The 22395-nt window shown below is 41.2% G+C and overlaps 1 protein-coding gene across 5 annotated transcripts in view; it reads left to right on the top strand.

Moving 5' to 3' along the window:
* Nucleotides 1–22395, top strand: part of LOC139919471 (teneurin-3) — a 121296-nt gene that overhangs the window by 9874 nt on the left and 89027 nt on the right. For 2 of the 5 annotated variants that reach the window (XM_071909243.2, XM_071909241.2), the window contains exon 2: nucleotides 16062–16078. The exons of the other annotated variants lie outside the window; for them this stretch is intronic. In XM_071909243.2, coding sequence (XP_071765344.1) covers nucleotides 16062–16078 — 17 coding nt within the window. The remainder of the gene's footprint in view (nucleotides 1–16061; nucleotides 16079–22395) is intronic. 5 annotated transcript variants of the gene reach the window in all.

Genomic DNA, 22395 nt, shown 5'->3' with positions numbered 1-22395 from the left:
TGTCATGGTGACGTCTGTCTGTCTGTCTGTGTATGAACACTCAAGAACAAAACATACACCACATGTTCCCCCTATAGAGCAGATGATCTAATTTGATATTTGTGTACCTTGCTGCATACATTTGCATATTAATGAAGAAAAACAGTTTTTCTTGAAACTGCTATTATTTCTTAACTCCTGCTTAAAGATACAGAGTTCATATTAACACCGCCCATGTGTTACGTGAAGACAAGGATGTCGATAGAAATATTTGCTAATTAATGGATTAATTAGCTTAATTAACGACCTCATTGGCATAACTGGCTATGTTTAATATATCATGGTGATTATGGCGGGACATTAGGCAGCTCAAGTGCCATTTGTTATTTTATAGAAATTATTTTTAACAGAGCAGAATTTGCATATAGGGCTACATTCCAAATAAATGCCTGGCATTTTCGGTCACTCTATCACTCTATCAGTTTACTATCTATGGATAGTCCAATGCTGACACTCAATTTACTATCATGTAAGGGTTAATCTTAGGGCTACAGTTCGGGTTAGGCTAAGGTCAGGATTACAAAGTCATAACAGAAGCAACAAATAGGCAAGCGACACTTTGTTGAAGATCTTCTTTCTGTCACTTGATAGTAAAGTGTTACCCAATTTTCCCAAGCATCGCTGACAACACTGACTCAACCTGCCGGTAGTTTGCTTCTTCTAATCACATGCGTGTCCCAGACTGCAGGACATGCTATTATGATTAGGAATTGCGCTGTAATCGTCAATTACCAGAGCCACTATTTACTGTACTCAAGAGAAAATGGCTCATTTCATTTCATCACGCAGCCTAATTGGGTGATTGTATTACCATTGGACATGGAAATAGTCAGGGAGCTATATTGTAGTGTGTGGATATTAGTGGAAGAAATAAGGATTAGCACTTTGGCCCAGTTGTATTGTTCATAACTACATGTATGACCGGTTCGTCCCCTCAGCGATCAGGTACTAAAAATGTTTTGCCAACCCTCAGTGCTCCACCTTTACTATTCTGAGATGTGAAAAATAAGAAGACATGCAGGGATATTTGTTACATCTCTTGTAAGGCACTCTGAGTTTGACCCTTGCAGTCCTTCCTATCGGTTGCATGTGAAGTCGATAATCTAGTAATTGAAGCTTATCTACCGTTGCACTCAATGTAAACTACACGGGATAAGTGTGTGAGATAAAAAACCTAAAATGTAAAAAGTAAATGTAACAAAAAAAACCCTTCTATTTGGAAAGACAGAGAACTTATGGCGTGTGAGGATGTGGTATCTAGGTCTATTTTAGTTTCATATTTGTTGAAATAGATTTTCTCTCTTTTCCTGGAGCGCTACTGGGTGTTCAGACGTTTTCCCCAGACCAGCACCAACCCACCAATCTATTTGGTTTCATGTCCTCTTTCTTTTGTGATCTCCTTTCTCTTCCCTATCGAGGGACACAGGAATATTTGTTACATCTATTGCCATGGTGCTGCGGCGTTGACCTTTTTGGTCCTCACCCTCGGATGGTGGAAATCAAACATTTTGGAATCTAAGGTGGTTCTGCCGTTGTACTCTTTGTACGTTGCTCAGGATGAGAGTTTCACCTGAATGTCTAAAATCTAAATGTAGTCTTCTCTGCTTTGCTTTTACTCATACTCTGTCGGATCATATCACACGTCTGATAGGATCTTTGCCTTTCTCATACCCTTGAATTAGCTGATTTTAACAAGATTTTAGAAGGTTGCAGGTTCAATCCATATAACCAATGTTTCCAATGTGTCCTTGAGCAAGACACTTAACCCCAACCTGCTTAATTGATATAAGTCACTATGAATAAGTGTCAGCTAAAGACCTAAATTGTAAATATTTTGTAATGGAGCAGGCTTCTCTGCTGCAATGGCGTTAACCAAAAATCTCACAAATGTATTTACTATAGTAGTACAGTCAAACCACACTGATCTATACTTAACACATTTGAATAGGCTGATGAACCACTATAGTATAATGATGAAAATGTGTGCAAAAATATATTGTATTAATTATGTTCAGCTGCTCTAATTTGCTCTTTGACACAAGCAATTAAAAGCACATTTTAACTGCAAATTATACCATTGGATCTTTTCATTGGCTTTAGGAATGTGTGCCAATCTTTTATACACATGAATAAATGTTTCATGAGAAGAACTTGACTTAACATTTCAATGGGTTTACGTCGTGTGAGCATTTCATCCAGCTCGAACAACACTATTACAAAGGGTTTCAGAATTAATTCTCACAGTATCAGATAAGAGCTCTCCACAAATATACGACCTACCTGGCTTAGGGTCCTTTCTTGTTATTTATAGGAAACATGGCGTTAGTCTGGTAGTGTAGTATAATATTTATTTGGTTATCTATTTTTTTTCTTATTTAGTTTTTTTCTTATTTATTTACGTATTTGTATTTTTTTTTAATTTAAGTTAAATTTAACCAGGTAGACGAATGCCAAGAATACTTCAAATTGAGACTGAGCATAAAATAAAATCTCTTTTTCAATAGAGACTGACATGAAAGCAGCTTCATAACAAACATAAAATTCACAATATTATAGAATATTTCAGTTCAGCCTTCCTCATGTGGCACAATTTAACTCACTGTCAATACTGGAGCTCTCCATTGACCTAAAATCACTTTCTTGCCAAACCCTTAAAAATCAGCAATGCAGCTTGAAGATTTGGCCACTGGTTTATGCATCTGAGTTACTGTACAACATTTTGCCCAATGAGGCGAGATATTGATCAGACACTGACATTGTTAAAAAGCCATTATAGAGCAGTGTATACCTATGCCTTGTAGATAGAGAGAGAACAGCAATTTACCCATAAAATCAGCTGTAAAAAGGGATCTAGGAGTCTTATTTCAGGCATGGAAGCATGTGAAGGTGAGTTTGATAGTAACAAGACATGAATATTTTGTTATGATTAACCCTCTGATGTTCTGTGTGAGTAGTCCAGCTATGCAAAACCACAGGAAATAAGTAGGCTACTGATGAGGCGTCCTGGTGGCTCATCGGGCGAGAGTGTGAGTGTGTGTGTGTGTGTGTGTGTGTTCATCTCGAAACCTTGTACCTTCAGTTCAAGCTCATGGCCCTCCTTTGCATGTCATCGCTGCCTCTGTCACTCTCTACTTCGTGCGATGAAATAAAAGAGAAATGCCCTAAAATAATCTCACTGCTGATATATGCATGAAATTCCTGGCAGTTCTTCCCACTGGAATAACTGTATCAAATCACCTTGTAAGCTGTGCAGGTGATGGTATTTTAAATATAAGCCTCATGTCACTCCCACAAATTTCTAAGTGTGTTATCCATGCTGAAAATAGTTTATACGACAGAATAAAATAGATCAGTATTCCCTCAGTAGGGCGTTTTTATAGGCCATTTTTACTTTTCCCAAAAAAAAGCCTCTGTGCTAAAGGACAGTCTTATGGCTATACAGAGGGATTAAATGGCTGATTGGGAAGATGGCAATGGAACAATGAAATCTAGAGAAACACACACATACACACCTCACACACACTTACTTTACATGAGGGAGAAAGGTCAGCGTCTAGAGGAGGAAATGGTGAGCCATTGCTATGATTGATCACATGACAAGGTCCAGGGAGGACGCAGTGTCACTTTCATTGTCAAACTCATTATACCACAGAAGAAGATCCCCCTCCGCTGCTCGCATGTCCTTTCTCCCCACCAGTCATGTGAAGAAACCCTTCCACTGCATACTGAGTCGAGCTCAGAGTCGGCCACATAGACAGGGAAAAAACTGGGTGGAATATGCTGAACACACAATATTTTCAGTTGCTCGTCTATATTCTATAGTGGGAAAAATGCATAATTCTGTGACAAGAAAAGAGCAGCTGAAGATGCGAAACCCTGAAATCTTTTAAATGAGCGTTGCAGGCTGTGCTCAGTCAGAATATTAGCGATATTAACAGTCAACTTATGCACTCAACAATGAGGAGAATTGCCAAATCAATTAAAATTACAACAAACTAGAAGTCGCGTAGCCAAAGGCAGCTTGGAAGAGCTTTGGAAGAATATTCTGGTCCTGATTAAAAATGAATGGTATCAGAATACATAAAGCATTCTGGCCAGGTTCCCAGAGCGAAGCATCCTGAAACTGTGGTCACTTCAGAGGCAGGGAAAGGCATTAGGTATCAGGGCTATGAGGGGATGCTCAAGTAACAGACTGTTCTCAGTTCAATTCATCTAATCACCAATGCAAACCTAAGCACTTTGCAGATATAGATTTGAGGCCAACGATTGATATTGTATACCATGTAAAGTGATTCATGCTCAAAGACAGAAAACATATTCTCTTGTCAAAGGGTCTCTTCTTTGTATCCTGCCGCGACCTACTGAAGCCGTGCCTTTTATCTGACTTGAACAGAACACAACAAAAAGAACATGAAACAGAATCCTTAATTTAGTCGAAGGAGTCTTATTTTCCCCTCAAAATGTGCTTCTCAATATTACAAACCCGGCCCTGGAAGCCTTATTACCATGAATAGCCTTGATTGTAGTTTACATAATAAAATTACTGATGAATCAGTATATGGAGTTATGGAGTTTTTTACTCTTCTCATCTTACTTCTCACATTAGTCACTTGTGATTTGAGAACACATGATTGCATTAGGGGCCATTTTTTAGCCCAACTGTAATTTGAAATATTTTTAGGTAAAAAATAACACGGTGTAATTGCAAATCAGATTGTGTTTACATTACTTGTTGTCCCCCTCTCAGAGTTACATAGATTAGATATAGATACATAGATAGATAGATAGATAGATAGATAGATAGATAGACATTGTTTGGGGTGTTGTCAGCAGCATAACAGAAAGATAATACAGCATAGTAAAGACATACAAGAACAAAGAAACAAACACTCACCTTTGATATTAAGTACATAATTCAGGGGTCGGAAAAGGCAATGAACTGTTGAATCCCAACTTCCAGATCCCCTCCCTTGTTTTGGATTGTTTTGCCTGTGTGTATTGATCCTTCCTAAAGGCTTCCAGGAGAGGTTAGGGCCCTCTCTGCCAAGAGTAGAGGTCACTCAGATAAATTGGCCAGGTTGGCTTTTAGCAGCTCTGAGGTCAAAGCCCATTCATCTTGTTAGGCTGATGTATCCTTTTAGAGGCCTCAGCAGCAGGATTAGACAATAGAGCAGCACCAGGGCATTAGATGACAGACCACTTGGCAAATAGGTTAGAGCAGTTTCCACCTATTGTCTTTTTCTACATTACCCGGAGGAGCTGTCTGCAGAGTTTTGCATGGAGGCTTGAAAGGTTGCAAGGTTTAGAGAGAGAGAGAATCACCATACTGGGGAAAAGGCTGGGTGATTCTCTTAAGGCCTTGAAATTGATGTGAACATAGGGATGCATACTGCAAGAAATTTCTATTCTGACTGTTGTCATAGTCAATATCTCATTTACTCCTGTTTTCAGTCTTGAAACCTTTTTATCATAAAGCTGCACCAGGCATTTGTATTGTACAAATGCACTCATTTTATCAGCCTAACTCACAGAGTGTGGCTTCAATAAGAAGACCATCTCATCACCCCTAATTGAGACCCCATAGATTTGCCCTAATTGCCCAAATGATACTCTGTTTGGGGTATGGACACTCCTCTGCCCACAGGAAATGAGGAATCAAAGAGCGAAATACAAAGAGAGAAATATAAACAGCAGCGAGTGAGAGCTCTGCAGAGAAAGCTGGATTTACCAACGTTAGATCTGTTGCCTCCCTTGTCCCTTTGGTATAAAGCAGGCCGGCCGGGCTGGTGAACATGAGCGTGCTGTGTGCAGTTTACTGACATCACGTCACATGATTTCTGGGTATAAAAGTTCAATTTTTTTTCAGACAGTTACCTCTTGCTGCCATTTGGAGCCGTCAATGCGGAAAGTTCCCGAGTGCAGCTTTAAAACATAACATAATATCAATTGTTTCCAATGCAGTTTAATTTACAGTTTAACAACAGAACGCATCTTTAAATATGGGAGATCACTTGGTTCACAACGCAAAAACAAGTTGAGTTGCGTTGGAAATAAAGGAAATTATCTCACCCCATTGGTGGATTTTTTTTTCCACTTAATGTAAAAAATAATAATAATAAGGTGACAGAATGCATGATGAAATGACTTGTCAGACATTTTGCCATTATATTGAGTTGTTTATGTGGAACTTCTTGCTGATTCCCCCCAATAATAGCTGCAACAGCATGTCTCAGTCTTTCAATCATTACTGCAGAGCCGTCTTCACCTCCCGTATCTTTAATACAGAGTTGAGGAAACTCAAACGTGATGTCAAGATGACACAAAAAGACACAGTTCTCCAGTAATTGGATGATCCCCCCTCCTCCCGTCCTCACTATTGTTGAGAGAAAAATGTGTTGGCTCTAATTTAAGCTCAGTCTCTGACTCTCTTCACTGCACTTACCAAAAAACACTGAATTACATTGACATTTTTCACCGTAATGGTGTTACTGTGGAATCTCTTTTTCTATTAACCTTTTTGCAGAGATGTAGCAGTAAGGGGCAATTGCAAACGGATTATAAGATGGCGGTGATTAAGGTAATTTTTGGCATGGATTTGGCAAAAAAATATTCTTTCTGTTTGTCTTGTATGCCAAGGGAGACAGAAGATATCCATTTGAGAGAGATTCCCAGGCAACCCTAATCAGAGCCCGCCATCGCCTCAGCAATTCATCAAATCTCTCCAATCACGAAGATAGCCTTTAATGGTGCAAACCACCTGTTTACTGCCCCCCTCTGAACCCTTGCTTAGAACAGTTTTTTTGTTTTCTTTTCAGCCTGCCTTTCACAGAAGCTGCTTGTTTTCAAATCACTTGAAGATGCATCGAGGGACAGTGGGTTTCTAGAGTAGTTTCTTGGAGTTTGCTCTTGAAAGAAGTACGAGGATGACATTTGGGACTTCATTAAAACAGCTTGAGAGAGAATTTTTCTTCCACCCTCTGCTGCATGACACAAGATATTTACCGCGGCAAAAGAATATTACTCACAAATAATCCACCACCACAGTCTGGCTCACACAGAAGCCATGTTGCATTTTAGATAAAGTGGTGGCTGTGTGACTGATGACTAGCTCCATAATATATTAAATCATCTTGTCATTCTGTCCCAGTCTATCATATTTCCAAAGAACAGAACACTCTTTGTCATTCATGTTTTAAGTGATGTTGCATCCCTAAATTACATGGGAAAATGCTTAGATGTTTGCTTTGAGGAATTCCGTAAGGTTTTCTGTGGTCAACATTAAATATAAAAAGTGTATGTAATATAACAAAAATCCCAACATGAGCTTACTTGTTTCTTTCCTTTGACTTGTTTTTAACACCGGTTCATCTTGGGTAGTGAATCACTTCCTCTGCTAATGCAGGATACACTGGAGATGGAACACGTTTTCAGTGTAAGATGAAAGCATTTTGTTTACACCATTGTAAAGGGAGGAGGAAAATAGTCTATCTTAGCACAGTTCCTGATGGCAGCACTGCCACAGTCCCTGCGTTTAGTTTCCCCACTCCTTTAGTCTCAGAGGTAGCTAAGAGCCAAATGAAAGTACAATATTAGCTAGAAAATTGAGCATTATGCTAATATGTCCTGGGCGACAACTTCAGTTGTGCAGGCGAGGAGCTCTTAGATTATGTGGTGGCAGTAGTTTTACTCTCCATTATCCTTCATGAACAACATTCATTTCACCACCGCCTGGCTATCAGGGCGGGCCGTATTCTCTCCATCATTTAGTTTGTAGATGTTGGTGTTACATGCACCAGGTGCCGGCTGACAACTAAATGAATAATGTGTCTGGTGGAGGGGAAACTCAGTCAGGGGAAGCCCATTCCCTGGACTCTCCATTAATATCACAGTCCACTCTTTCAGGGGATACTGCTGACATTTGGCTCTCCGTGTAATAGAGACCTAACCTTTAAGCACTGCATGGAACAAGTCATTTTTCATAATCCGCCGTCCATTTTGGAGAATTCCCAAACTAGTGTCCATCTATGCATCTGTCCTTGTTTCCCTCCTTCCCTTCCCTCCTTATATTTTCGGCTTCCTTTAAGGAATGTGCAGCAGTCATCAATTGTTTTCAAGCCATGTATAAAATGGGGTTCCCACAACTGAAACCAGCCCCAGGCTTTGTCACATTTTCTCGAATATACAGTACCTACGGCTAGATCTTTGCAATTCATGAGACAGTTTTACAGTGCAAGCTAGGCCATAGTTGATGACTTGGATGGATGGATCAGAGTGCACATTTTGTTGTGTCCAAGTCTGCCTTAATTCCTTAAATCCAGACTCAAGCGTTAAGCCACCATAAGAAAACCGGCAGATCCCTAGTGTCCTTCTTGAAGCCGAGACAGCTGAAGGAAAGTCATTGTTTCAGCAGCCGGTAATGATGATTAGCCACAATCTGGGGGATCGACTCCACATCGGTCAAATGCGTCGACATCCTCAAAGGAAGAGATGGCCCACTGTCCCAGCCACGCATACTGAGCAGATTGATTGTGTTTCCCGGGGAGATTTAGGGGAAATCTTTGATGTGTGCATGGTAATAATGTGGACATGGCCATGAAATGCAAAGCAATTGCCTCCCAGTTCAAAAGCTAGAGCTTTTAAGACATTTTGATAAAAATCTTGATATAGTGGATAATTTGGCTTATTGTTGGTGATTGTGATAATGGATAGTTGAACAGCTGAAGACTATAAAACATGCTAATAGCGTACCACTTCACATCTGATGACCAGCCTTCCTCAATCTCTAGTCGTTACAGCATAGTACCCCTCAAAAAGTAATTACACCATTTCACACTGCAGTACCATGCACATATTTATATGATGAATGGTCTGTTATTATCAAAAGACACACGATAGCTCTCTGTCTGTGTTTTGAGGGTTAAGATTGTGTCGCTGGCCCACTAACATAAAACAAACAGTGGGTGACAGGCATGTGCTGCAAGCAGGCACAGACGCAGCCGCTGACTTCAAGCAATAACGGAAGCTATCAATATTTCTTGAGAAATTCGTGGCTTTTGTCATTAGCCAACTGGAGGCATACGATACAGGGGAGCTGCTGATGGAAAATTCTGTCACAGTGCATTTTCAGTGGCTACGTGTGATCATAATGTGGTAATTGGATAGCTCATTTATTTCACTTAGGTCTAACTGGAGGTCTCCATGCTGAAATTAATTTTGCATGGGAAACTACCTTTGACATGATCGATGAGTTGCGCAAAGGTCTCGCTTTTACTGTGTATGTACACTGTATTCTGAATACACGGTCGCGCTGTTACACTGCACATGACGTTCGTGTTGGTAACAAAATAATACTGTGCATAATTTGTGTAACTAAAGCAAATTACAAAAGATCCCAATGAAAGAAATACCCACAGGCATTCTGCTAGGAAATATTCCACTCATTTGCTGTGACTTTACTGGAAATAGCCTTTATTATAGAAACAATGTTAGAATCCAGTAAATCAGGGAAAAGTATAGGGTGTAGTGTTGCCATCAATAATAGATTGGAAACAAGTCGGCACTGATGGAACCTGAGGCCTTTCTTTTGTGGAGGTCTTAGTGCCGTAGCGGTGCATGTGAATAATGCATGGTCCCAGATAGACTCCAGCTCCCTCTCTAGACCTTCCGCTCGCTGGCTGCCTGGCTTGCTGGCTGGCTTGCCGGCTGGGGCGCCACGGTTCCCCAGCAGTGATTGGCTGTGCCTTGAGGGCAGCGGAGGAGATGGGAAATCACCTGCCCCATTTAGCCATGCTGCGCTAGCTGCCTGGGCGCCCCACCGTTCAGACCTTTGTGTCTGGTACTGGCACTCGACATTAGGACCTCTGGTTAACTTCAGTCGGGGATGCAGTGCCACAGAGCTGTCATCCCGATGCTTATTATCGCCCCAGACTTTTTGAAAGGTAAATCGGCTGCACAGCTGCACTCCCGAGATTCTCTTTTTATTTTTTTCCCATTTCTTTCTCTCGACGGAGCAGGCGTTGTGATTGGCATGATGCAGTGCCGAATTTCAACCACAATCAGGGTTGTTTGCTTCTGCTTCTTCCTCGCTGTGGCAGCACCCCCCACCCGCCATCCCCCTTTTCACTGTCCTTTTTTTTTGTATTTGCTAGCTTTCTTTCACACGCTGACGTATGGTTCTAGTGTGGGAAGCATCCGCGGCGTTCTGAATGATCCAGCCTTGAGAACCGAGGGGGCTCTCGGCGTCCTCTCACCCAGGGGTCTCGGCAGGGAGTCCGCTGAAGCTGGGCACCCAATCCTGCCCCCCATGGAGCGAGAGCCTGGCTGCGGCACCACATAATCCATATTCTAAAGGCCAGCTGGACTGAGACCATAGAGCACAAGGAGAGCAAAGAGACCTACCACCCCCGCCCACGTCCCACTCCCCAATAACCGAGCATCTCAGACAGCTTCGGCATGTCAAAATGCTCAGAAACCGGAGTGAATAGCCATCATTTAGCAACAGCTCTTTAGCGGCAACGAGAGCCCATTTTCCCCCTCTCCTTTTAGCTGGAGAATGAGGCATATTAAGTGGAGAAAATCCTGGCCTGTTTCCTATATTGTTTACTTGGTTCAAATTTACTGCAGCGTCTTTGCCAGTGCGGATACACTTTTTTTCTTCTCCCGCCCTCTCTGTTTGCACATGGTGCTGTAGTGAAAATGAGCTACTTGGCTGTAGGTGGTTCTGTATCCAAGGGGGCTTTCGGGGTAATCCTGCTTTGACAGTGGATGGATAAACGTAGACGGGTGACTGTCAAAAGGCAGATATTTCAGCAGATTGATATTTATTCCCTAAGCAGACCAGGCCCAAGCCCACTACCGCTTCTGGTGCCACTGCTTACACTACCAACTCCAATTACTCTATTCCCAGCCAAGCCCTCTGTACACATTCATGCTGTGCCGTATATTCCCATTGCACCCTATTGTCCCTTACAGACAACTTGGCAAAACATGCACGAATATATTGTATTTAGACTCTATTATAGATATCCTTCGAGGCTATATGGGGTAATTTAAAACACAATCTAGGTCAGTGGTAAATGAACATTGGATAAAAGAACATTTACATTGGAATAGGCTATGGTGAACAAGGCATTCACTTATACATGTGACCGTCTCCAATTTTAATTCTAGCACCTTGCTAAGACACACCCTGTGGGAATCATAATGAGGCCGTCTGTTATTCCTAAAAGAATAGAAATCGACATCTTCTCTAAGGTGTTCTGAAGTGACTAATGTAGATATGCTTCCATCTTAAAATAGCCTGTCCTATACTAGATCCCGCATTTTTTTCAGGATGGATGATGAATATAATAATTTGGGCCACTCAATATGAATTTCACTCAAGCCATACAGAACTGGGGCACTCCTGGATTACAAGCACTGGGGGCCAGACTCGTAACATATCTCCTCCACTTGGACCTACAGGCGTAGCCAAGCTCATTGAGTCAATGTGCGGTAGCATTGGAAAATGTCAAAGAAGTGCCGCCTTGTTCTCGACCCCAGAGGCATCACTTTTGATGTCCACCTTCAAAAAGGTCTTATCAGTCCATGCTGTTTTAGTTGTTAGTCATTAATGAAAGCAGAGTATTACAGGCTGCTGCACCCAGACGTTGATTTTGAAAAATGAAAAGCCCAATTGATTTTGCAATAAGATATGATGTACTGCACTGTATTACTTACTTAAGACTTACCATGAGATAAGACCAAGTTTATGTTGGTCAGACGAAGTATAACATGGGTATTGGAAAAGCTGTTTTACTTTTTACATAGGCATCATGTGATTACTTTATCAATATTGCATAACTTGACATAAGGCATGGCTGCACTGGACATTCAGTAATATTCACACAACATATTGCAGGTCATTGTATGCATTTATGAATTTTGGTTGAAATAGGTAATGGCATCAAATGTATGAAAGCTGTACAATTTGAAACGTTTTCCCTGTTGGCTGCATCTGAAAGAGTTTTCTCATTGTCTTAAAAAAACAAAATGCTCAGATTTTGGTAATAGCAAGTGATGGATAGAGTAGCATCTATCAGAGGCACATATACATACTGATACTGTTTACTAGTATTTGCTCTTCTACTTAGGTTAGATGAAAAAAAAACAGCAATTCTTTTGAGAAACTAATGAGGACGCAGTCATTTCCAGTTCACAGAAGACTATGTGAAATAAACAATTTTCTTTTGATTAGGATCCACACTTGTAAAAGTGTGTCTTATAAACAGACGTATATTTTGCCTTCTTTTCAAAATGCTGTCAAAAGTAAACAAACAACACTGACAAGCTAGCCAACAAGAAAAGATAAAAACAAGAATCAAATAGCTTTAGTTTTTGTCCTAGGCTTGACAGAGACGCTGTGAAAGTGAGGTGTTAATGAATTATTTTGGGCGTTCTCTTCTGAGGCTCAAGCTCGCGTGTGATCAAACTATCAGAGCATGTGCAGTGGAGGCTTTTGATGGTGCGGTAATAGTAGCGCAAATGACACGGTATTGTTCGTGTATTGCGTGTTTCTGCAGCAGTATGTGCAGCCTATATACATATACTCAAGAACTCGGTTAGGAAAATATCAAAGACAAAGGACATTCATTATACATGTTGGCAAAACAAAGATAAATCGCTGATTACATTATAACATGTAGCTAATCAAACACTGTCAAGCTGAAGGAGAAATCTGTGGAGAAACTGCTTGTATGCTGTCCAAATGTGGCATTTTGAGGCCAGCGTAACTCGGTGACAGCCTCCCTCATGAATTCACATCAAGGTTTCGAGTCAAAGCATGTCACCTAGCCCGATAATCTCGGGGACCAATTCAGGTTCGGTCTTTTAGGGTGGCAGCCCCTCTCCCTCTCCCTCTCCCTCTCTTTTCTCCCTCTACTTCTTTTGGGGGGTAAACACACACACGCAAGGCTCCTCAGCCTATCATCTGTGACCGCCGCTAGAGCCAGACAGCGTAACACGATCCATGATAGAGTGGTGCAAATCGCCCAGCGCTCTCGTCTACCATCTCACGTAAGGAGGGGGAGCGAGCCCACGAGATAGGTTGAGTAAAAAAAAAAAAAAAGGAAGAGGGAAGAGGAGGAGGAGGAGAGCGAGAGAGTGCGGCAGCGGTGGCTGGCAACTAGAACGATGCTGGTGTGACTTTCCGGTCCACTAGGTTTTAACCCTTTTGGCATCGCTTGAGTGCCATCCATGTGTCAGTGTGATGGTGTTGTAGTGCAGTGCGAGGCTGTGTACCGGCAGTGGGAAGAGGAGGAGATCCGGAGCATTTGTAAATCCACTACAAAGCAGCATCGCAGCCTGAGAAGTGGACCTTGATCAGGGCTCTTGAGGGAATTGCTACAGGCTTTGTTCAAGGTAACACACTAACTTGTTTGCAATCCTGTTTTCATGATTGTGAAAAATTAACCCAAATTCCATTACATTGCTTATTAGTCATTTAGTCTCTACCGTTGGTGGTCATTTGTGCTGACAAGTGAGCATGAATAACAGCTGCCAACAACTTGGATGTGGCAAAATAATGTTTTATGTATGACCAGTGCCAGGCACCAGCAGCTCTCCCATTAGCATGGGCCTTATTGTTATTGAAGAAAGCTACAGTCTATTGTATTCCTCTCAGTCCCCTTGTGGATCTTCTTCTGCTGATGAGGGGGCGGTGTATGTGGTGTTTAAAATGATATTTTCCTTTGTTGGATGTTTGTTACCAGACAGCAGCTTAACACGTGTAAATTGATAATACAATATTTTGCACTTGCCAAGAACCATGTCCACAGGCCTGGAAATATTTACATTGAGAGTAATTGGAAGCAGATTGCATCTTGGAATTCAGCAGACTCAAGTTACTGTATGGTTGCCCAGAAATATTTTTAGTGATGGTTTTGTGCAAAATTTCAACGCTGTTTTACACAACTACAGAAGGTAATGTGAATATATTTTCTCTAACATCATCAGAAGCAGTGCTTGATTATAAGGTGCAAATGGGAAAAAAAAACAAAAAAAAAACAAGTGAATTTAATATTGTATGAAATGATTAGGCATGCTTTAAGCTTTTCAAACTGTATCACAACGATAATAGACTGTGCTTGTATATCACGTGGCATGTCCTCCTCAAGACATTGCTGTTGCATTTTAGTATTCCTTGCATGTTCATATTTAAAATGACATCCATGAAGGATTATGGGTAATGTATGCAAACCGGGTGGGTGAGGCTACCGTAGGTGTTGCTTCCGGGGTCTTGACTTCCCTTTGATTAATCATTTTGGGTTTACGTCATGGCCTCGGAGACAGTGACAGATTGAAGTGCTTAGCAGACCAATAGCTACAAAGACAAAGAGTAATTGGTGTGTAGCGAGTAGTGGCCAATGTAAGCAGAGCGGATGCATCAACAGAAGAATAAGTCTGAGTGCTGCAAAGGGTCACACAGTGGCAGTCCCACATACATTTACAGGTGACAGGTAAATATGAGCAGGTAAATGCAATGAGCTTTCCTCCGCGGACCCGTATTGCATCTTATGAGGTGGCACAATGAATTATTGTTTGGGCCATAAGGTGAGCTGTGAAGCAAGGCACGTATATTTTTAGTTGCCTGAATGAGTGGAATATGATTAATTGCATTGTGGATTTATTTGTTCATTTTAACATCCATCAGTTATGTAATTTTACAGCTGCAGTTTCAAGAGTGTTTTTCATTTTGCCTTGCTGGGTTTTGGTCATGTTTGCCTGCGCGGCAGTGATGCAGGGGTAATTGAGGGGGTGGGCATACTGCTGAGGAGGTGGGTATATTGTGATCCCACCATCTTTATATGTGTCAGTGGTAATTACGCTGAAAAAGTGGGTTTACATCCCAGGAGAAAGAGGTGGGTGTATTTCTTACACCTGCATACATGCTGAACCGCTGTGTACTAGGGGAGAGGTAAAGTTTTAAGAAGGCTATAGAGACCCAGGAGCAATCAGAACAGGAACATTATGTCTTATTCATGCAGCAATCACTGCTTAAATATCATATATCATAATGGGCTGCTGGACTGTACTCTGCAGAGGTTTGCTTTCGATTCCGGTTTTCCTCTGTGGTGCGAAGCTGCTCTACATTCACATTAATAGTGAGGACTGAGCAATATTTTTTACCTCAACGTGTTTCACCATCCAGCTCCGTTACAGTTTTATCCCCTCTGGCAAAGACCCATCAGGACTTTAAGGCCAGCTACTGCCTTAGCCAACTCAGGCTTTTGTGCATTATGTTGTGGTTTCTGGATGAACTGCTATATCATTTATGTAATGAATGGATGAATTGTTGTATAATTTATGGAATGATTGAATGAGCACTGTATCTGTTTTTTTGTGCATTGCTGGATCTCTTTATGTGCGAGACAAATTTCCCTTGGTGCTATTGAATATCTATTCTATTATGTTCTATTCTTTTCTATTCTATTCTATTACGGGGCTAAACTGCTGATCCCAAGCTGAGGCATGAGCTCAAGGAACAGCAGTACTGAAGTCTGGAAACGAACCACATCGGCTCTTTTTATTCTCAAGAATAAGCGCATAAATGCATCTCCTGAACTTTGAAATGAGCCGAAGTTGTTTATGTTTTTTTTTTGTTTTTTTTATCTGCAATATGCCATTAGCTTACTAATTCATTTTCTCTACATGAAGATTGAGATGAAGTGCACTCAAGTCTAACATGATGAAACATAAAGCAATCTGATTTTTATATTTTTTATTTATTTATTTTTTAAATTAGGGAACCATGATGCAAAAGGTTTTATTTTAAAATTAGTTTTTTGATATTCCATCATGTAAAGAAGCTGTTAAGTAAGAAGATTATGTAAAAACTTGTTTTCATCAGGTGCATCAGTGACAGTCTAGCAAACCAGTTTGTGTTTTGACCCATATTAAGTGTTTTAGTGTTCAGTTTTTCAGAAAAACCTTGTCCCTGGATATATTGATAGATTGATTAGATTGATTGGTTGATTGATTGAAAGGCAAAAACAGCCTGCTTGTGCCCACCTCTCCAAAAAATAATGCTGGTAGTTTTTTCATACATTATCCTCCTTATATCCAAATTCAAAAACAGTCTTGGTTTGACGTAATGGCTGAAAGTGTTTGAGTGTGAAATTGTCTGCAGAGCGATGTCACCTGGGAGACACTGAACCCTTGTTGTTAATTAAAACTCAAATAATGTGGATGAGAAGTCGGCATGGCTAAAAGCCTCAGTGAGAGACTGTTGGAAAAATATAATTTCCAGACTGGTTTTATGTAATCAGAACAGCGATTCTATGAGGTCTATAGGAATTCAGCTCAAACAAAGCACATTCATTATGAAGCTGAAAATATTCATAGGGGAGTCAGTTATACCCTGAATATTGTCAAAATAGTATTGATATGAACTAGTGGTGAAATGCCCCTTTAAGCCAAAATGGAAATTTGTCATCTGAGGTTTTTTGTTTATCGCTTCCAAGTCAAAGATGGAATATGATAATGATTTACATATAAATTTAACTGATTTGAAGCTGGAGGCTGTTTTTCCTTTATGTGTAACTTCAAGGTTTGAATGCACAAAGATTGCAGCTGTAGGTGCTGAATGCACACAGTAAATATGAAAATGCAACAATGAACCAGCAGATGGAATTATATATCATCATTATTATTATTCTTATTATTATTATTATTATTATTATTATAGGCTATTATAGGCTCTAGGATTAGTCACACAGAATTATTGCCTTTTGGAGCATATAAAAATGACATAAACATATAGATATAATGATATAAGATGACAGATGGTTTGATTAAAAAGATAACAGTGTTGAGGTACCTACTTGTATGCCATAGTTAGTGACAGAAGGGTTTGATCAGTATGGGTGCTGGTATTCAATATCTTTAAATTTGACCTTTTTCATGCCAAACAAATCCAAGTATTCAATGTTTCCCCTAGAATTTTAGTCTTTGCAGGGTGGAAACAGCATGTAGACCATCTTGGGACACTAAAACTCTCCATTGAAACCCAGGATAATGAAAGTCTTTTGGGTAGGTTAGTGACTGTTAGACTGTTTATGTGCAGCCCCTGTGGTTAGAGAGGAAACTCCATCATGTCAACAGCGGATGACGTTGACAGGCTGATATATGATATTTATTACAAGGCAAATATCAGCCCGATAAATCAGCAAACCCTAAGTGACACTCTTGGAATTGTCTTTGCCCCATCACAGTGCGCGGCTGTGCGTGCCGTTGTCATGCTAGTCACTGGAACTCACAAGGTAATGATCACTGCCTACCTTATTTAATGGTGGTAGGGAAGGGTCCGTGCCCCCGCGCCTCGCCTGTTTACCAGGGACGTTTACGGGCATCATTATCCAAACAGTGATGCCAGCGGGTGGCTACCAGAGCTGGAGGTGAAATAAGCCGTTTAGCTGCTTTATGATAGCAATCCCCAGCCCTTGCTGTTTTCACATCCAGGGTCAAAGCTTAGCGGCCATCTAATCTCCCTCAGTCTCACAGCTTCCATTAGTGCAGCACTTGATCAATCAACACTGCTGCAAGTGTTGGAATTTGACACGTTTTTAGATGAAAGCACATAACCATAATACCACAAGGTTTAGATCACATCATTATTGCTCGCATTCTTTCTTCACTTCTATTATAATTCACATTTAGTGTTAGCTCAGATGAGCAGGCTGTAACATTTGGCATCACATTGACACCCACTTGTGAGACTATAATAATAATAGTTAATTTGTAAAGCACTTTTCAAAACAAAGTTTCATAGTGCAATAGAGGAAAACTAACATCAAACGAAACTTATGACAGTTGATACATTTCAAGTAGTAATCGTGACACTTTTTTATAAATTACATTTATACTAGACTACATGAAGCCTTCAACAAAACTGTGACAGTCAAAATCCAATATGACAAAGCAAATACAAAATAAAACATTTTTTTTATGCTGTCAGTGATACGCTTCCTCTGAGAGTAAAATAGTTACCAAAACCTTGATTACAACAAACTGATATTGTGTGAGTAGTCTTTAGTACAAAATTGAAATGTCTGTGACTAAACCATAGCCATTTGCCAGCTTTTATAGAAAATTGGAACAGATCTTTGTGATCTCTTCCTCGTTTTTTCCTGATGTAATTGGCTGAGATCTTGGAAGGCAGTTCCTAGGTTTCACCTCAAATGCCAAGCCTGTCATCACATCTGCATACAATAGGACACGTCAGAAATCTTTGGCCCCTCCTTTCATCCGCCTTCACTTTTTCCATAATCAGGGACAGCGGATGGGAAGAGAGGCAGAGGGGAGCTTTTCATCCCTCAATAAAAGGCCACTTAGGCAGATAGTTCTCCCCAGACTCATCTGCTTTGGTCTTTTTTCTGGCTCAGCATGAAGGAATTTGTGGAAGAGGGCAAACATTCCATCTAATTAAGAATTAAGGCTAGCTTTCATATAAGTTCACCTCTCTCTCCCTTAATTTCTCTTTTCTCCCTTCTCTTTCACCTCTCTCTCTCTCTCTCTCTGTCTCTCCCTCTCTCCCTGTCTCTCTCTCTCTCTGTCTTTCTTTTCACTGTCTTATCATCTATCATATGAAGCCCAGAGGTGCCCTTCGCAGTTACTGTACCTTTTCGGTTAGCTCTTGATGCCTTTTGAAATAGTTGGCTTACCCGTTCTTTGATGTTGCCTTCAAATGGATACTAAGCAAAACTTTCAAGTCACGACCTAGATGCGGCTAAGAATGTTGAATTTCCGCAATCGCCCAACAATCCACTCAAATTTTTGTTCGCAGACATGCATGCAACGCATCATTAACATGCAATATGACTGGGGTGTCAGCGATTTGCATGGATTTTTTAGGAATCAGCATTATTTGTTTTGAAAGGTGAAGGGAGGGGGGCAGTCTAGTGCTCTGTCTGGCTCTGTTCTATTTCTGGGGATGGCTGCTAGAGGATTACTGCAAGTGGCAGAGTATTCATTATTTAGATGGCAGTAGTGGAGTAGGGGAGCGGGCGGTTTCATAAACCACTTGACTATGACATGTGTGCTGCTATAGTAGACGGAAAGAGTAAAAAAAAAGTTTCGCTTGTGGAATTTTTCTCCTAGCGAGGGCACTTGTAGCAGCTCTCTGCCACAGACTGCTGAGATAGTCAACACTAACTCAAACTGATGGAGCAAGCTCCGATTGATGGAGCTAATGGATGGAATTGTTGGAATTTCGATGGATGGGAGTGCACTGTATATAGACTGAGCAAGACATGAATAGTTCATCCATCTATTGAAGTACTGTTAATAGTGTTATGTAAACTGAGTTTGAAATTCTGTGTCTTTCCTGCTCATTATTACATTTAGAACTACCGAGCAGAGAGTCTGCAGCAGAGGATCTTTGTTGAGGCCCGGCTGATTATGCAACGATGACAGTTTTGTCTCCATGCATAGCTCAGTATTTGTTAAAAAGATGAGTGAAGATGTCAGTAGCGACGGTTTGAAATGGCCTGAGAGAAAAATGTGAATCCGAAATGAGAAAGCTGTGACAGTTATGTCTCGCAAAAAGAGAGCTGGCGTTCATTGCCAATGTGGTGAGCCACCAGCTAGGATTCCTCTCCCGGCATAACAGTCGCATCTCTGTTGGCTCAAGTGTTTATCCTGACAGTTTTCAGCCTGGACACAGAGAGGGTCCCACCATTGTGATTAATGCACTGCCATGCCGGCGTGGTGGAGGATGTCTCTCGGCGGTTCTTCTTTCCAGTACTCCTCCCTGATAGTTCTCTAATGCGACTCGACACTGGAGAGATTGATAGCGATCATTATACTGCTCTCAAAGAGTAACGTCACTTCCCAGCATGAGCTAGCCAGCTCCTAATTCAACTACTGCCATGGGTGGTGTATGAGCAGTGGTGGTGCATTTTGTTACTGCCTATATAAGTGGCTACAACTGTGTTGCGTTAAGCAGAGACCAATGGCATTTCTGAATCATTCCCCCTCGTATTATAACAGATTTGTAAAGCTCTGTTTGCGTATTTAGTGTTGTCTGTGAACGCAGCGCCTCAGGATGACTCACTCTCTCAATGAGGAAGTTGACATTGGAAGTATTATCATGACAAACAAAGGAATCAGCCTCTCACCTTAACATTTTGTAAGTTATATCGCCATTTCCCCAGCACTGCCTGTACAAATAAAGGTGTGAGGGTCATTCATTTATTCTCCCTTCCTCCAAGTCCTTACAGCTGCGTTGATTTGTTTATCTGTATGTGTTTAGCCCCTGGCCTCAATCTTGTGAGAGAGAAAGAGGTTTAGCATTTAAATTGGTTGATCCACCACGCGTTTTGCTAAACCTGTTTTTAAAGCATTACATTGATGAAAAGCAGACGCTAATCCCTGCGGGTGTGCGACCTTATCTGACTAAACACCTGACAATGAGATTCTATTGTCACTCTGGGAACACAAAGACTCTCGGTAGACGCGCCTCGCCATCGTTATTGACCTCTGCTGCTGAGTGCTACTGTAGCCTTGGGTTAGTTCGCGCGCAAGTGGTACGCAAACACGACTTACAGTTAGATAATGATAACATGCAATACTTCAAGTCTAACTCCTTGGAAAGTCGTGCACCTGCATCAGCGAGTCTGCCAAACGCCGGCTACAGTAAGACCTCGGCGTCAGCCAGCGTCCGGATCTGATTGAGTAGCGTCCCGGGAGTGTTGGCATACTAGCTTTCAGACGTAATCCCAGGATCTCCTGTATGCATTTCTGTTCCGCTTATATTCCCACTACAACTGATCCTCGGTTTCACACTTCCCAATGTATACTTAGGCAGACAAGACATTTAATCAATATTGCTGCCTATGAATATGTAGGAGACAAATTGGCCTTCACCTGAATGTGGCAGATGTGATTTCTAACTAAATCACCCGGATTATATCATTGACAGTACCTTGAATAAACATCAGGAAGAGGTCAAAATCCATTGTCTTTCAGTGTTATTTTCCCTGCATCCCAAGCATGTTGAAGTTGTGCAGCAGGCAGAACATCTCACTTGTGTCGAATAAGTTATTTTTATGTGATGAAATTCTCATAATTCAATTTTAATCATCAAATCTTGATTTAATTTTAGCGCTGACAGGGAGAAGGGATACTGTGGTGTAATTGCCAATGGTATTCACTCGTGCCCAGCATTGCAGATTGGCTGTGAAGCGAATCTATCGACTGTCTGTACTGCATCTTTATCCAGATTTGTTATCGTCTCTGTCATTGCGACGTTCCAAACTGCAGCATCAACTCCCCTGCCTCTCCAAATAGCTCCATTATTTTCTGAGCCAGATTGAGTTAAAATGGGGTATCCTATCATTAGTCTTTATCTGTCCTCGTCGACTGGGATGGGGATTCCAGAGGACAAAAAAAAAAAAAAAAAAAACTAGGTTATCGAGGCACATGGAAAGCTTATGCAAATAATCTCAGTCCATTGTGCATTATGGCTGAAGCGTGTAACTGGGAACAAGTGTGACTGCAGACCAGATCCCAACTGTGGGATCGCTGCTGTATCAATACGCCTTGCACCGTTTCATCTGGTCAAGACTGAAGAAATATACAGCATGGTAATACAATATTCATCTTAGCCAGGGAACTTGCCCAGCTGCTGCCTTTTAAAAACTGACAACTTATGGTTTCACTAAGCCATATGCTGCCTGCTGCCGCCTTTTCCCTCAGATTTCACTCCTCAGTTTCCATTGTGAGTCTTGCCTTGGCTTTTAATGATTTGAATTCAGATGGACTGATTCCAGTGTGAAATGACTCAGTTGGGTGTGAATGTGGACCATCCTTTGCCTCCTACTGCTGCCATTTGGTGAGCGAGAGGACAGCGCGGGGAGCATCAGAAGAGACTTGAAATAGCTTGTGTGTTGACGACGTGTCTCCCTTATCTAATTGGGGCAAAGCAAACATGATTAGGCCCCATCTGAAGGACGATCAGTGTCTTCCACCGCAGAGACGTTTCACAGTCATACACGTTCTGCTGTGTGCGCTGCTGAGAGGCAGACCAGCACAATTTGTTGACAATATACTGCTGCTGTCGCAACAGAAACACTGCAAACTGGGTATTTTTTCTTTTTTTTTTCTTTTTTTCTTAAGCCCCATTCGCACAGAGCTAAAATTACCTGGGGACGTTCCAGAGATTTCAAATAACTGTCGATTTTAATCACGTGTGAATCTGCTATGTCTGTTTTTTGTAAATTACAGACAGAAATTTCAGCGTTTAATAACCTAGAGTACTTTGGTGAAGACACAGATCCCTGATAAAACTTATCCTGTACCAGTCAAGCTCTGCAGGATTGC

The sequence above is a fragment of the Centroberyx gerrardi genome, chromosome 16 (assembly GCF_048128805.1).
Source record: "Centroberyx gerrardi isolate f3 chromosome 16, fCenGer3.hap1.cur.20231027, whole genome shotgun sequence".
Lineage (NCBI taxonomy): Eukaryota > Metazoa > Chordata > Actinopteri > Beryciformes > Berycidae > Centroberyx > Centroberyx gerrardi.
Note: the sequence above shows the minus strand (reverse complement) of the source record. Positions and strands in the feature narration are given on the sequence as shown.